Below are 16,219 nucleotides of genomic sequence, written 5' to 3' on the forward strand. Positions count from 1 at the left end.
TTCTAACCACCTTTGAACTAAAGTCAAAGATTCATGGAGTTTATTACAGCTGGCTTCCAAAGGACAAAGTTGAAAGCTGTACAGCAGACAGAGGGAGAGTTCAGTTAATTTCTGTTCTGCAGAACTGAAACAACAAACACAAGTGCTATTGCACATGTGAAGACAAACAATAATAATGAAAAAGTAAGATCTACTTCCAACAGCTTTCATTAGGATGAAACTATTAACCTTTTATTTGCAATGACACCCTAGTAACTACTGAGCTAGAAAGGTAGACATCTCTTACAGCATACTAAAATTCACAGAAGGATCAACTCAGAATTGGTGGTGTAGTTTAAACAATCTGAGTAGCATGGCACACTGGATGGATGTTTTAAGACATGGCTTTGTATAAGTTAGGGAGATGTTGCATTTCCTAAACAACTCAGTATCTGTATTGGTAATAATAAAGATCCCAAAGCCAACAGTAAATTGGTAGAAGTTTTCCTAATACTTATTTTATAATAAGAACAGTATATACAGCTTTGGCAATACTTTTATGATAGCATCAAAGAGCCCTTTAGAGACTGTAGAGTTTCACTATGTGGAATATTGCAGTAACAGAAGAACATAGTTCTCTTTACTTAAATATTTGGCTGAAAATATGGATCAACTTTTACATTGAATCAAATATCATGCCAAAAAGATATTTTTAAACAAGTATCTTTTAAAAAATAAATCAAAGGAAAAAAGTAACACTAATTCACTCTTCCAGTTAAAAAAATTTAAACAGGTAACAGTAATTCAACGTCCAGACTTAAACCAACTTTTTCAGCTATGATAACAAATAGCAAGAAAAAGCCACTATTGCTTCCCTATCACAAAACCCGTTACAAATGTGGCAACTCTCAGTGCATTTCTAGAAAATCATGGAACGTGTGACTTTTGTATTTTGAATCTTGAGAATACTTTTCTAAGCTTTGAATGCCTCACATTTTGCCATATAATAGAATACTGTCACCTAGCAAGAACCACCTGAATGAGGTGGGTGTTAGGGGGGAAGTCTGAAAGAGCAAAACTGTAACCTCCAAAACACAGATTTCTGTACATTACTCATACACCATTGGTGTATTTATGATCCCATCATAAATACCCATAGTCTCCGAAAAGTACTTCTTTGAGCATGGAAACTAATTTTAAAGATTTTGGGCATACATAAAATGAGTACCTTGTCCCCTTTATACCACTGTAATTGCTATAAAATCAGCAGCTGAATTTGAATCTTAAAATTACAACCATTACTTTCCTGAGAAATAAAAGATGCTCTAGGAATCTATTTGCAAATCTACTGATTTTGGAAATTAACTTTGCTGGAGGCAGGTGTTCAGTTCACTAACACCTGCTTTCTGCAGGAAAATTATGTTCAGGTTTCCTTTTAATAAAATACAAAGAAGTTTTCCAAGTACAAAGACAGCACCTTAAGTAAAGGAGCAGGAATTTGAAGAGGTATCCCTTTTATGCAAAGTCATGTTTTGGCTTATAGTTAATGAACAATCTGTGTAAAATCTATTCTGGCAAGGAATATTAGTGGAGCATTGTGGAAAAAATGCATTCTTGGAGATTTCCAGTTTATCTGTGCATCAGGACTGAAGAAAAGGTTAAATATAATGGTATAGTCAGTGCATAGTATGAAAGTTGTAAAAAACCCAACTAACCGCCTTCTGAAGTTATAAAGCCAGAAGGGATCACCTGATGGAAGCACTCCACAAGACAGGCATAGAGCATACATGGTGTGCTCCCTACTCACATAAAGCATCTCTAATTCATTCTTAGATAAAGGGGAAAACCATTGTTTCTTTTCCCACTTGAATGAAAAGAGAACAAGCTGTTTTTCTTTTCCCTACTTTGGGGAAGGTAAATTAAAAAATATTAAATAATTTCCTACCCCTATGCTATCTGCACTAAATGCTCAGAAAATACAAACTATTCCATCAAATTTAGTCTTGAAGTTGACAGCTATTTGCACAGTCTCATTCCTATCCACAGCTCTGAAATTGTTTCAGAATAGAGGGAAAATGTAACAATTACTACAAACACTGCTGCTTTATTGTGCTAATAGTACACTATCCTATACAATTTCTGATTGGAATATTGGCTGGAATATCTAGCTTTTAGAAAACTTTATTATTAAGAAGTTATCACACACTGTTAATGTTGCATTGAGCTGCTTAGATTTAGAGATGCCAACAATTAATGGCACAGTTGAACCATGGCAGTAAGTTTCTTCTAACAAACTTTAAACTATCAAGTATATCACTAGGTTTGCACTCGGCAACAAACTCCGGTATTTTCACCATCAGAAATACATCACTGCCTGAATATTCTATAGCCTGAAACAATGTAATCAATCCAATCCCTCTTCAGCTACCAGGACAATGGTGTAGTTTGGAATTATTATGTAAATTCTCTCCCCTGCCACTAACTGCCCATGCCAGTAGTTAACAAAAAATGTAGTGAACTGCTGATCACTTGGGTGAGGGCAGGTTTGTCCCTTTTGTTCTTGGGAACTACACACGGCTGGGAGTGGTGTGTGTGTGCGGGGTTGAGAAGCCGTCTTGTTGCGGTTGCCTGCCCCGGGACTGCTTCTGGCCGCTCGTGTTCCTGCTTCTTGGACAAGGAGCACAGGGGGAAGAGACAGAGTTCATCCGAGAGCTCACCACTCCTCTGTCTCACTGGAGAGGGACTGGAAACTCACTCCACAGCCAGCCGGGCTGTGACATTGACACTGCCTAAGTATAACTTTCCTCCAGGAGGAAAACCTGCTGGGTTTTGTTGTTGTTTTTTTTTTCTGTATATATATATATAAATTAAGAACAGTTATCCTTCTTGTATTAAAATTCCTACTCTTAAATTTGATGAAGAGTGGCGTGATTATTGTGGAGAAGGCCCCCTCCCCTGCTTGTGGGTAAACATTTTGGTTTTTCCCCTCAAACCAAGACAAGGACCCACCATCTTGTTCTTATAAACCCTGTTTGTAATGCTGCTCTGAAACAGTGATCAGGAGCTTTACATAAAGAGCAGCATCAGCCACTGAAACCTCTGCAGTAAATACACTACAGCAGTCAACCACACAAGCTCAAAATATGAAAACTTAAAAATACTCGATGTTAGGAAAAAAGTATAATTAACTGACAAACCTAAAATGGGCTTCCAATGGCAATTTGAGATATGAAGTTAACCGAAACATGCAAACCAGTAACATTCACTCAGCTACTCAGTATAAAAGTTTGTGGGGTTTTTTGGTAAAAGACTGTGGTTACCGTGTTCAGTAAGGCATTTGAACTTTTGTTTGTCCTTCCAAAAAGACAGCACATTAAACAACATTCCTCTGAAGAGGAGTTGGAAACTGCTGACAAGAACTGAAAAACTACTCTGTTGCAGAGAACCAGAGGCAGAGAGGATATGGACTGAAGAATCTGAGTAAGTATTAAATTCATTGAGAAAGGGGAAGCCTGAGTTTTCCCACTCTATCTGTGCTGAAAGTACAGTCCATCTCCTGCTAGATAGCTTTAGCTCAGGACATTCAGCACTTCAGAACACATAAATCTGTCACTACTCTTGAGTTCAGATAAAAAATCCAAAACCTGACACACTCCAAACTAGAACTTTGCAAAAGTCAGCTCTGTGTTCCAGAAAAAAATGGACTATATGTGGAATTTCATATACTAAAATAAGCTTACATGTTCTTTTCATGACAAAAATCTTTCTAGAACTTCTTGGTCTGCAATTTGGCATATAACAGAATTCTCTTCCTGTCAAGACAATACAGATTATAGCCATGTTTCAGACTCAGTTAATAGACAATTAAAGCCTTTAAGAATAATTTTGGATACAGAGCTTATAAGGTACAGTCACCTGCAATTATGATTCATGCTTTAAAGGTAGAAAGACTAAGGTAATTCACCTGTTAAAAGAAAAGATCATAGGCTTTCAGAGAGGAGTCTACAAAGCCACATTTATTTGCACATGTACAGAACAAAGCAACAGATGTTATTGTTTTCCATACAAAATTATATAAAAACAGTATTCACCTTCATAGATAACACCATACCACTTTAAATTTTATTAAATACATTCAGAAAGCATTCTTGCACGCACACAACATTAGTATTAGGTAGTCCCAGGTAACTCCAACACTGCAATGTAATTATTCCTAGTGGTATGAAGGGATCAAAGATTAGTCTGGAACTAAAATAAAAAGAACTCTGGCTGAGTAGCAAGGTGAAGTCTTTCCTCCACTGGCCACCAAAGCAAGGATCATCACTGAACAGATTAACTGTATCCAGAACATAGATGTAAATACTACCAAAGCACCTGCAGAAGGCAGGTAAGAGTGGTTTTCCAGACTGACTTGAACTATCTTGGCCAGTGTTAATATCCTCATTTAACCACTGCGTGCCTATAGACAGGAAAGTTTTATAAAACTGTAAGACAGAATTGACTAAGTGCTTGCTATTACAGAAGAAAGCAAAAAGTATAGATCCAAATCAATTACTTTCCCTTCCTAACCAGCACTGGAGAGATTATTTGCTGTACTAGGTCTTAAAAGTCCTGTTCTTGCAAGGAATAGAGGGGAAAGGCAAAATTTTACATTTCCTGCAATATTGCCTCCCTACATATGATCTAAAAAGGGGAATTTAATTGCCAACAGGACATCTCAAAGAATTTATTTAAAATGCACATTTATTTCTACAAAAAAAAGTGTATGATACAGAAGAAATGCTCACATCTACTTAATGGTTTACCTATTAAAATATACAGGAGATCTTAATGAGTACAGGATATTTTAAAAAAAAGGATGCAAAGAAGTGTTAATCTTTTATTTTTACATTTTCAGGAACTTCACATAATTTTGGTAAGTAACCTTTTACAAAATTATGTAAAAAGTACAAGAATGCCTGGTAAACAGTCTGCATTTTTCCAAAAGATTTTTTACAGCATGCAATTCTTAAGGCAGCCTTCTCTTCCTCCTTACAAGGAATCTTTTCACTCAAATAATCTTCTGCTGCAAAGATTAGGCTAAGGAAGCTTGGTCTCTTCTGTTAACGCCTTTTGTCTTTCCTGTCTGATTTACGGTCTCTTTCACTCCGTGAAGTTCTCTTGCCTGACCGACTACTTTCTGATATAGACCTCTTTCTGTCAGACCTTGAACTTTTATCCTTTGAGCTTTTGGTATCTCTAGTCCCACCTTTTGAGGACTTGTGACTTCTATCTACTCCTGAAGCATCCCTTCGCTTCCTGTCTGTGCTCCTTCTGCGTTTTCTGTCTCTGTTATGCCCTCTTCCTCTGCTTCGACTTCTACTTTCACTACTGCTAGAGGTGCTGCTGCTGCTGTCCCTGCTAGTGCTTCCACTCGTGGTGCTGCTGCTGGTAGAGCTACTCCGACTGGTACTGCTGCCAGTGCTGGAACTACTTGCACTCGTAGTACTGCTTGAAGTACTACTGCTACTACTGCTGCTGCTACGGCCATGACCAGCTTTGTTCCCTGCCCTACCCCTGCTTCTACTCCCAGTCTTACTCTTACTTTCTGCACTTGGTGTTTGATTCTGCTCTGCCTGTGCTTCAATCACCTTTACAGACATCATGGCACTTTCATCCTTGTCTGCCTGAGGCTCCGTATCCTGAGTGGACTGAGACAACTGAGGTGACTGTGGTAGTGGCACAGACTGTGGCTGAGATAGAGCCTCAGCCACAGGCTCTGTGTGAGCTTCAGGAACTTTCTCCTGCATTTCTTCAAGTTCATCTTTATTTTCTATTTTGATACCTTTCTCCTTCCTCGGAGAAGGAAAATTACACACTTTTTCTGGCTGAGCATCACACTCTGTTTCTGTCTCTACTTCTTTGCCATTTTCATTTTCTACAGGTTCTACACTATCTGCCTCATTCATTTCAGCCACATCCTGCTCATTATCCACTGGCTGAATGTTTTCCCTTTCCTCTTTTACAATTGAGACCTCCTCAGTCTGACCATCCTGTTGCTTGTCATTCTCCCTCACCTCAGTAGTCTCCTCTACTTTTATCTCCACATCATGTTTCTGTTCATCCTCTTCCTGTTCTTTCTCTGCATCGCTATGCCCTGAACCTGAACCTATTTTTCCCTTTTCCTCCCCTACCTCCTCCATTTCTACATCATTGTGCTGATTACCTGTCTCCATCTCTTCCACCTGCTGAGCCACCTTACCCTCTTCCTGCTCCTTGTTCTGTTCTTGCTTCTTTTCTTCCTTCTGCACCTCCTGCTGTTCTTTTTCCTTCATAGATTGTCTTCTGGGCCTGGCCTCCATTTTGTTAATCTGTTCTGCAAATTCATTTCGCCTGCTTTCAAAGAGTGCTAGGGAATAAATGCATAAATAATAGTTAAGATAATCTACAGACACTGAAGTCTATTTTCCCTTTAACTATGAGCTATTAAATTATCAAATTTTTCAACTTATAAATACTGCATCCTTATTCCTTCTGAAGTAGCAAGTCATTCATGCATAATGGAAAAGACTGCTAGTTACCTCAAGAAAACAAAGCAAAGGGGAGAGTAAGCTCAGTGGAATATCAGAACAAAAGTATCTAGAGTATCAGAACATAAAGCCCTAAATCTGAGCTAACAAAAAGAGGTTCTAACTTTATTAAAATCAATCCAATCAACAATACATCAAAATAATCCTATTTTCCTGGTATTTACCTATTAACAAGGTTAAACTTCCTAAGGTAAATGAAAGACAGTAAGAATTAGCAAAAAGCTGGTTAGTTATTAAGAAAGCTTAATTACTAGAGGCTGTTCAGACAGGTGAGCTAGCTTCCTCTTATTTCCCAATCCCACACAATGAAGAAAAGCTCCTAAGAAAAAAACCCAACAAAACCAATACATTCTTAGTTTAATGAGAAAAGAACAGTAGGACTACCATCAACTGGAGTGTTTTAAATTGTTTTCCAAAAGAAAAATATAGTCATCCTGTGAAAGAGAAATTAACACACATTGAGATAAAAAAAAATCATCAGGAAGTTCCAGTGCTGTGCTTAAAAAAACACTTCTCAGATGCTTTGTAAACACCTGCAATTCCTTGGGTCTCCAATCCACAGAATCTGCCTTTTCAAAAACTACACTGGCATACATCTGGCTACTAAAGGTAATATAAAGAACTATGTTTTAAACACATACCTCTGAGATTATGCATACACATCTTTTCACTTCTTGTAAGAGAATCAGATCACATCCAATATAAAAATAAGTCACTGAAAGAGTAATGTTCACTTATGATGAACATCTGTGTAAGAACATGCAGTTTGTCCTAAGCATGAAACTCATGTATTTAAGCAAAAACTTTAAAGAAATTTGAACAGCAAACAAAGCGAGACAAAAGAACAGGAGCCTTTGGATCAAAGATCACATACCATTCATCTTTTTCTGTGACTCTTCCATCAGCTTCTGCGTAGCAGGACACATTCTGCCAGGTATGTAGAATAAATGGGGTTTTGTCCTTGTTCGAATATATTTAATTATTTTAGCATTATGTTCATTCCATTCTTCTTGCTGAAAAATGAAAGTAAATAACCCTGAGATACAGAAGAATAGCTTAAAAAATAGAAAGATGAAGAACAAAACTAAAACTCACCAACTGAGCAAGCTCAACCTTTTGCTCCAGTAACCGCAGCTCTGTTTGTTTAGCACGTCTTTCTTCAAACAGTTCTCGCCTCTCATTTTCAACTTGCTTTCTTTCTTCCTCAGCCTGCACTTCAAGTTTTTGTTCAATTTCTTGTCGTCTCTTTTGCTAAGATAACGAAAGAAATATGTTAATTTTTTTCTACATCAAGAAAGTGTTCTAGTTAGTCCACCTGAATTTTGAATTATGTACACCACTAAAGGCATTCCTAAACACACACTAAGAAAGAGCATCATTGCTTGCTGGCACCTAATTTTTTGTTGTTTTAACTATATAATTATCTGGCCCTATGAATTTATGTCTGCTTTTCTATCATTCAGTTTGGATTTTTATTTTCAATATAAGCTGAGATTAGCTCAGCTGGGTGGAGCCTGGTGCCAATAATGCCAAGGCTGTGGATTCAACCCCTGCATGGACCATTCACTAAAGAGCTGGACTAGATGAGCCTTGTGGGTCCCTTCCAGCTCAGAATATTCTGTGATCTTCAACAAACTGTTAGTGGCTTTTTGGGTTTTTTTTTGTCCCCAACCCTCACTCCCAGTAGCAGAAAAATAAAAGAAATTTATTTCAGGTATCAGGAAAACCAGGTAGATTTCCCACTTGGGAGAGAAAAAAAGTCAACTCCCACAGGAAAAAACGAAGGACTGTAGACTGGTGTTTGTGACCAGCAAAACAAATTAGTTTGTATGCACTTCTGATAAATTAATTGCTAATTAGATATATTACTATAATCCAGGAATGCCCTGTTTGTAATGCCCTAGACTGCCATATACTCAGATTGTACAATAGTTGTCTAATAAACCCCAGAATTTAGTGCCTGAACAACAAAAAGCTGTGTCATAAAATTCCTTAGGCCTCTACTTCAATTTATAGCAAGTTTATATGTACAAAGAGAAAAGTGCTTATAGTCAGAAAAATGTTGCAAAGAACAAGAACTCCTCAAAAGTCTTTTTGTGAAAACACATACTACTATAAAATAGATAAGGACTCCATGTTTCTAGACTATCCTAACCAATAGCTTCTTGTTCTAAAGCAAGCAGGCAAAAGTCAACTTTGGTTATGTGCCATGTAACAAATTAGCTAAACCACCCAAATACTGAATCTGAAAATAATCAACACCAGCACTGGAAATCAGCTATGCTAACACTACACAGAGAAGACTTTAAGTTTAAAGACCTGCTTCCACTGGATTGCTGAAAGGAGAACTTTCAAACACTTTTTTTAATCTAAAAGTTATTAGGATTAACTGAATAACCCATTTAGGGCACCAGAAACAAATACCATATCCTTTATAATTTAAAAGGGCATACTAGGAAGAAAGTTACCACCATCCTATATACAAGTTTTTAGAGGTAACCATTAAGCTACACAAAGCCTTTGCTTCAGTGCAATCACACACTTATTTTGAAAAACAGAAATCCTTGTTATCTGTACTGGAAAAGGGAATGCATTTTTGGACACGAACAGACAGCATAATACAACCACAGATTTCTGTATACTTGGTTATAATTTAAATATCTGAAACACACTAGGGTAAGGCACTGCTTCAGCAATACCACATCAGCATTATTTCCCCACATACCCTATGACCTCTTAGATAGCTACCTGATTAAATTCCATTTACTTTGAAATTACCCTCAATAACAAGATCAGGAAAAAAGATACTCTATTTTGTGGTTTACATGTTTTAAAAATGTACAGCAATTAAAAAAAAAGAATCACCCAAACACTGCCTTTTCAATTTTGCAAGGGCAGTGTTACAAAGTCATAGTTAGAGCCCCTTTCCTGCCTCCCACCCTCATTCCCTGACCTAAGCCAACCAAAAATCTACATGCACTCTCACCTCTTTGCTGCACCTGCAAGGGAATTTTCATTCCTAAGTGAAGTAGCTTAACCACACAAATTTGCTTTTTTATTTACAATCTGATAGAACATAAAATTAACTACCTTCTCAGAAGCAATAGCAACTGTGGACTCCTGTTTAAATTTTTGAAGAGTGCCCATCAACAAGCCAAATATACGTCGATTCCTGGAAAAACAAAACAACAACAAACAGGTATTTGGGATTCAGTTCAAGTACTAAGATTTTTATTTGCATAAACAATCAGAGAAACTTTCCACCTCAAAGGTATTTATTTTTAAAGCCTCAGTATTACTCAGGGCCATTAGCAATAGAAGACAGATTGACTGTGCCAGCAGTCAAAGATATAATTTACAGTGACATATCATTTTGCTCAAGGGTACGACAGCTCTTAGCTACAACACAGCACAGCTGGGAAAACTGGAAGCCTGCACATTTTCATCTGGAAATAATGACACTAAGGAAATATTATGAAAAAATCCTCAAGCAGAGAGTACTGAAATAAAAAAAAATTGAGTAAATATAGCATGACCTATCAATAGGGCAGTAAACTGGAAGGTCACTGGGCTTTCTGAAAAACATGAGCTCCTCTCTCCACAACCTGCTTAGAAGATTAAGGAGAAATGGAGTCACAGGGGAGTGAAGGCTTATCTATCACAGTTGCCTAACAATGAGACGCTGCACTGTGGGATAAAGCCAGAATTGCTCTCATCCAATTAGGTGTTGTTTTGAGAAAAATAAGTAAATTCTTCAACAAATTCCGTTCTGAACAAGAACTAGCTTCTTGACTTTCACCTTTTATTTATTTCCTTTTAATCTCAAATTAACAAGAGGCAGACTCTCTTATTTGCCTTGAACTTTTTCCTGATTAAGAGAGAAAGGAAATGATACTGTGTCTTCACTAAGTACCACTCTCTCTACTACAGTGACACAAACCTGAAATGGAAAAGGAAAGATACTTGTATATTAAACAGTAGAAACAGGAACAAATGAAAAATAGCAAGCCAGAGATCACTCCAAGTGCATTTGTATATGAGTGACATCCCAGAAGACACTGAACAAAATCAAGAGGTCAGCGGATGCTGCCCTTTTAAAGAACCTCTTTCCACCACAAGTCATAGAGACCAATACTGGTTTTATCATCTCCATAGAGACTACTGAAATAAAAGGTAGTAGAACTACAATTCTGGGGGAACTAACTTTTAGTGCCTGAAGCTATAGGAAGTTCACTAAGAATTCTGAAAGTCTTCCTGTGAGGGGAAAGCAGTTAGAAACTGGTGATGGAAGCAAGGGCAGACCAGTAGTGGTGGTGTAACTAAAAGAAGCAAGCAAAGTGCCAATTTTCTGTACCAGTTGATCTGTGGGCCTTATCAGAGAAGCTTTCAATAGTTCCTTATTCTAGGTCTCATTCTTCTGTTTATTTGAATTACGGATTACTATTGCACCAGGTGACTTGCAGTCGGAAGTGGATGGAATCCAAGAGGCTGGACAGAGCTGCAAATTTGTTTCTCCAACATCTCTTACAAATAGAACTGCATTTCAGCCAGAATTTTAACAAGCTACCCTGAGATTAATAAAATATAGGAGAAAGGGGAGATATATATAGCAGAAATCTAAAAAACAGTGGGGAAAATGGTCAGATTGTACACTCAGTAAGTCTGAAAGTAGTAAGAGAAAAAACCCCAACCACATGATGGAACTACCGTGTTTTGAAACAAAAAAAAAAGCTGGGGGGTAAGAGGAATGTATACCCACAAGCCTCCTTCAACCAAATAAACGATGGACCAAGACAGTTGTAGTAGTCCAGAATCTTAAGCGACCAATGAAGTTACATATATACTTATGAGGACAACTGGTCTCCTGAGCTGGCAGACAGAGACAGGGAGCTAAATAGCCCTGCTGTGTTCCAGGAGGAAATAGTGACTTATTGAGTCTCCTGGATCCTCACAAGCCTATAGGACCAGATGGGATCCACCCCAGGGTGATGAGGGAGCTGGCAGAAGAGCTTGCCAAACCGTTCTCCATCATCTCCCAACAGTCTTGGCTCTCTGGGGAAGACCTAGATGGCTGGAGGTTGGCCAGTGTCACCCCAATCCACAAAAAGGTCTGCAAGGAGGACTCTGGCAACTACAGGCCTGTCAGTCAGCCTGACCTCAGTGCCTGGCAAGGTTATGGAGCAGATCATCCTGAGTGCAATCACACAGCACCTACAGGATGGACAAGGAGATAAACTGAGCCAGCACAGGTTTAGGAGGGATAACCCGCCTGGTGGATGAAGGGAAGGCTGTGGATGTAGTTTATCTGGACTTCAGCAAAGCCTTTGGCACTGTCTCCCATAACATGCTCCTGGGAAGAGTTGGCAGCCCATGCCTTGGACAGGGGCACTCTCTGCTGGGTCAAGAGCTGGCTGGATGGCCCAGAGAGTGCTGGTGAACGAGGATGTGTCAAGCTGGTGGCCGGTCACTAGTGGTGTCCCCCAGGTTGTCAGTGTTGGGCCCAGTTTTGTTTAACAGCTTTATCAACAATTTAGATGAGGGGATTGAGTCCATCATCAGCAAATTTGCTGATGACACCAAGTTGTGAGGGAGTGTCGACCTGCTGGAAAGCAGGAGGGCTCTGCAGAGGGATCTGGATAGACTTGAGAGATGGGCTGATTCCAATGGGATGAAGTTCAACAAGGCCAAGTGCCGGGTCCTGCACTTTGGCCACAACAACCCCCTGTAGCGCTACAGGCTGGGCACAGAGTGGCTGGAGAGCAGCCAGGCAGAAAGGGACCTTGGGGTACTAATTGACAGGAAGCTCAACATGAGCCAACAGTGTGCCCAGGTGGCCAAGAAGGCCAATGGGATCCTGTCCTGTATCAAAAGTACCGTGGCCAGCAGGACCAGGGCAGTGACCCTTCCCCTGTACTCTGCGTTGGTGAGGCCACACTTTGAGTGTTGTGTTCGGTTCTGGGCCCCTCAGTCCAGCAAAGATACTGAGGTGCTGGAGCGAGTCCAGAGAGAGCGACGAGGCTGGTGAAGAGTCTGGAGCACAAGTCCTATGGGGAGAGGCTGAGGGAGCTGGGGTTGTTTAGCCTGGAGAAGAGGAGGCTGAGAGGTGACCTCATCACTCTCTATGACTACCTGAAGGGAAGTTCTAGCCAGGTGGGGGTTGGTCTTTTCTTCCAGGTAGCCAGCAGTAGAACAAGAGGACATGGGCTTAAGCTCTGCCAGGGGAGATTTAGAAAGAAATTCTTTACAGAGAGAGTGATCAGGCATTAGAATGGCCTGCCCAGAGAGGTGGTGGATTCACCATCCTTGGAGGTTTTTAAGATGAGATTGGATGTGGCACTTAGAGCCATGATCTAGTAATTACAGTGGTGTTGGACCAAGGGTTAGACTTGATGGTCTCAGAGGTCTCTTTCAACCCAACTGATTCTATGATTTCTGTTTTACTCAAAGATGATGTTACAACAGTGCTAGCAATCCTGTTCCTGTAGGGGGCCTGAGAAGCAGAATCCCTGTGACCTACCTGAAGTAAAGGATGTGAAGTGTTTTGAAAGAGTATTTCTTACAATAAATTTTACATCATTATGGTAACTCTTCAGCATAATCTTTGACACGTAACAGCCTATGCATTATACTTTTTAAATCTAAAGCCACTTCTATGCTAGCATTCAGAAGTATCACGTTAGTATTTAAAATAGATTTCTGCATACCTTTGTTTTCCTTTCTCATCCATATTTTGATCTTGTATAAGGTCTCGACGTGTTCGCTCTTTGGAGGTAGCAACAACAGAAGATGGCAACGCTGGCTACAAGGAAAAACAAACTACTTTATTCATCATGTTGCAGATAAGTTTCTTCCTGCAGAGCTCCTTTCATCATATATTACCTTTTTAATATCATCATCCTCTGCGTCGCTTTCTTGGCGTGATTCTCTTCTTGTCCGGCGTTCTCCACCCAGCCTGAGCAGGAAATAGTGTCAGTGGTCATTAGAGAACTCATATTTAGGAGAGCATCTCTCCTAACAGGAGAAAAATACAAGTCAACATATTTAGTTAGAAGAACAAACACTTCCAGTAAAAATCTCCCCACTGTTCCAACAACCAGTAAGTGACATGCTACTGTTGGTGAAAATCAGTGAGACAGAACAGTTTAAACTTTAAGATAGTTTGCACAGTAAAGCAAAACAGAGGAGTCCACAACACTACCATATCTGACTTTGTAGAATACATTTGGCATTTATTTCTTGTTTTAAATGTTTGCACCTTTTTTTTCCCCAAAACCTCTAAAATGGCAACTGGTATCAAGGGATCACTCGGCAGATTCAAATGCATCAAGGTAGAAAGGTTAGTATGACTTCTCAAATGGGAAATGCTACTTAAGTTACCTGGCCAAATATTTAAAAAATGAGTTAGGAGGGGCAGAGTGCTTAGCATCTGGGAACGTGCATGAACTAAGGCTTTAACAAAGAACAACTCAAAATAAATGATTTAAATAAAATAAAAATACATAATTTAAGTAGAAGTTATTTGGCTTTATGGCATAAAGACAAATTTTAGCTCTGTGGCACTGCACTTTCCTATTTCCCAGTGTTTATCTTCCACTAACTCAAAAATTCCAAAACAAGCCTTGCTTTAATCAAGAATTACCACTGCATGTTAAGTGCACCCAGCACTTAAGCTCACTATTATCAGTCACATCTGATGGATTTGCATGCAGATGTGAAAGCTCAAAATTTGAGTCCGTTGTCACACTGCTTGCATTCAATTTATTGAACTCAGCTGTAATTCAGGTTGTGTCTACTGTAAACAAACATGGCTGCTAAGCAGACTATAATATAGAAGATTGCACACCAACTAAACCAGAAAATTCTAAGTATCTTTGTATTACTACACCTTTATATTATTGCTATCATCATCTTTATATTGCTCACCATCATTTGCTATCACCCAAATTATTTCTGACAAGTCTTGAATGTGTTATCTCTGAGGAAAACAGTGAGTCACCAGTTATTAACAGTTTTCCATTTACTGTCACAAATTCTTATTCTGAAAAGCAAGTTCTCTGCATCAGTTTTTGCACTCACCTACTGGATGCACCTTCAAGATCCCTCTGTTTGGCTGGGGGTCCTCCTCCACTATCCGAGAATCCACGCCTAAGAGGAAAACACTTGTGATCTCAGAACAGGCGAGGTTAACTCCAAGGCCACCTTAAGGCTGCACAATCAAACTGTATTTTGTCTTTGTGGTCATGATATAAACAACAATTTTAGCCAGCTCTATCAACATTTACTGTTGCTACTGCAATAACGTGTTCAAACATGCTGCTTGCTGAGTAGCCACAATGAAACAAGGACCCTCATTATGTTCAAATGATCATATTTGCAACAACTTTCAAAATGCATTAAGCCTTAAGCAGCGGTTTAATATTGAAATTCAAAAACAATCCACTACATGCTCCATTAAGAACTGCTGAACAAAAATCGTCCTTTTCATTCTGCTTGGGGGGATAAGGAGGATGGAGACAGAGAGAAAAAAAAAGATAAGGAAAAAGCCACAATGGAAGATGAAGACTAGTGGTTTCATCTACACGTATTTCAAATTTTCTGCCCACTTCAACTTTTTGCATTCCTCCTGAAGCACCTACCAGTTTTTTAATTACCAAGAGACCGATCTTGAACGATTTCAAAGAGCCAAGTCCCAGACATCACACAACGCCTCCCTTACCCTTAATGTTCCCCCTTACTTTTAAGGCTAACAGTTAAAAGTGTTGGGCCACCAATTTAAACTTGCTGGAACTCAGAATGAAAAGACACTTTAAATTCAAAGCTTTAAGTCCTGTGAGGCAGCTCTGGTGCTCACCGAACAGCAACACAGCGAGCAACGAGGACAAATGAGAAACACACAACCCCCAGCGCAAGGGCCCACGCAGCGCCCCCAGGGCAAGCGTGGAGGGAGCCCCCCGCCCGCCGTGCCCCTCCTTACCTCAGCAATAAACTCCCGCGCCCTCTACCTCCACCGGGGCCTGTGAGGGCTAACAGTCTGTTTTGGGGGGGCCTGAAAAAGACGGCGGCCGCTGTTAGTGGTGCCCGCCCAGCCCGCCGTGCCCGCGGCCGTGTCCCCCCGGCCCGCAGAGAGGCGCAGGGCCCGCGGGCAGCTCCGCTCCGGCCCTCCCTCCGGGACAGCGGCGCGCCCGCCTCACCTCACGTCATTGGGGTCCCGGCCCGTGAGCTTGCGGATATTCTCGTCCACGTGCTTGAGGCTCTCCTTGGCCTTCTCCAGCTGCTCCTGCAGCGCACGCACCGCCACCGCCATCGCGCCCGCCGCGCGGCCCGGCCCGGCCTTGCGCGAGGCACCGCTGGGAAAGGCGGGGGGAGCGCTCCGCCCACCCGGGGCGGTGGCCGGGCCGGCGCAGCCAATCGCGGCTCGGCGGCCCCTCTGACGGCCAATCACCGCGCACGAGAGAAAAGGGCACGCCCCGAGGGGAAGGGTCGCCAAAGGCGCTCACCAATCGCAGGGCTGGAAGCAGACTGGCATCCCGGTCACCCAATCAACGGGAGGCTCTGCCTGGCAGCGCCACGAATGAATGGCAGGGGCCGCCAGAGTGACATGACGTAAAGCCAATGAGAACTCAGTGCGTCCCTTTCCTGTAGCCCAATCACAAAACCTCTTCGGGGACGCG

At 40.7% G+C, this 16,219-nt stretch overlaps 1 protein-coding gene across 1 annotated transcript; it reads right to left on the reverse strand.

Moving 5' to 3' along the window:
- Positions 1 to 3,974: 3,974 nt before the first annotated feature.
- PNN (pinin, desmosome associated protein) lies at positions 3,975 to 15,917 on the reverse strand. Its single transcript, XM_071557887.1, has 9 exons — positions 15,740 to 15,917; positions 15,523 to 15,594; positions 14,625 to 14,693; positions 13,428 to 13,500; positions 13,253 to 13,347; positions 9,639 to 9,720; positions 7,644 to 7,799; positions 7,423 to 7,561; positions 3,975 to 6,367 (listed from the first exon to the last, which is right to left on the reverse strand). Exons 1-9 carry the CDS (start codon positions 15,850 to 15,852, stop codon positions 5,082 to 5,084), a joined length of 2,085 nt encoding a protein of 694 aa, XP_071413988.1. The 5' UTR covers positions 15,853 to 15,917; the 3' UTR covers positions 3,975 to 5,081.
- Between the last annotated feature and the right edge of the window lie 302 nt (positions 15,918 to 16,219).

The sequence above is a fragment of the Pithys albifrons genome, chromosome 6 (assembly GCF_047495875.1).
Source record: "Pithys albifrons albifrons isolate INPA30051 chromosome 6, PitAlb_v1, whole genome shotgun sequence".
NCBI classification, from domain to species: Eukaryota; Metazoa; Chordata; class Aves; order Passeriformes; family Thamnophilidae; genus Pithys; species Pithys albifrons.

Excerpts from the sequence above, each read along its gene's own strand:
- PNN (XM_071557887.1), bottom strand. The coding sequence starts at position 15,852 with ATGGCGGTGGCGGTGCGTGCGCTGCAGGAGCAGCTGGAGAAGGCCAAG. Across the intron at positions 13,501-14,624 it reads CTTGAAGGTGCATCCAGTAG|GCTGGGTGGAGAACGCCGGA; the intron begins GTGAGTGCAAAA and ends TTTCCTGCTCAG. Across the intron at positions 6,368-7,422 it reads GTCACAGAAAAAGATGAATG|CACTCTTTGAAAGCAGGCGA; the intron begins GTATGTGATCTT and ends TTTATTCCCTAG.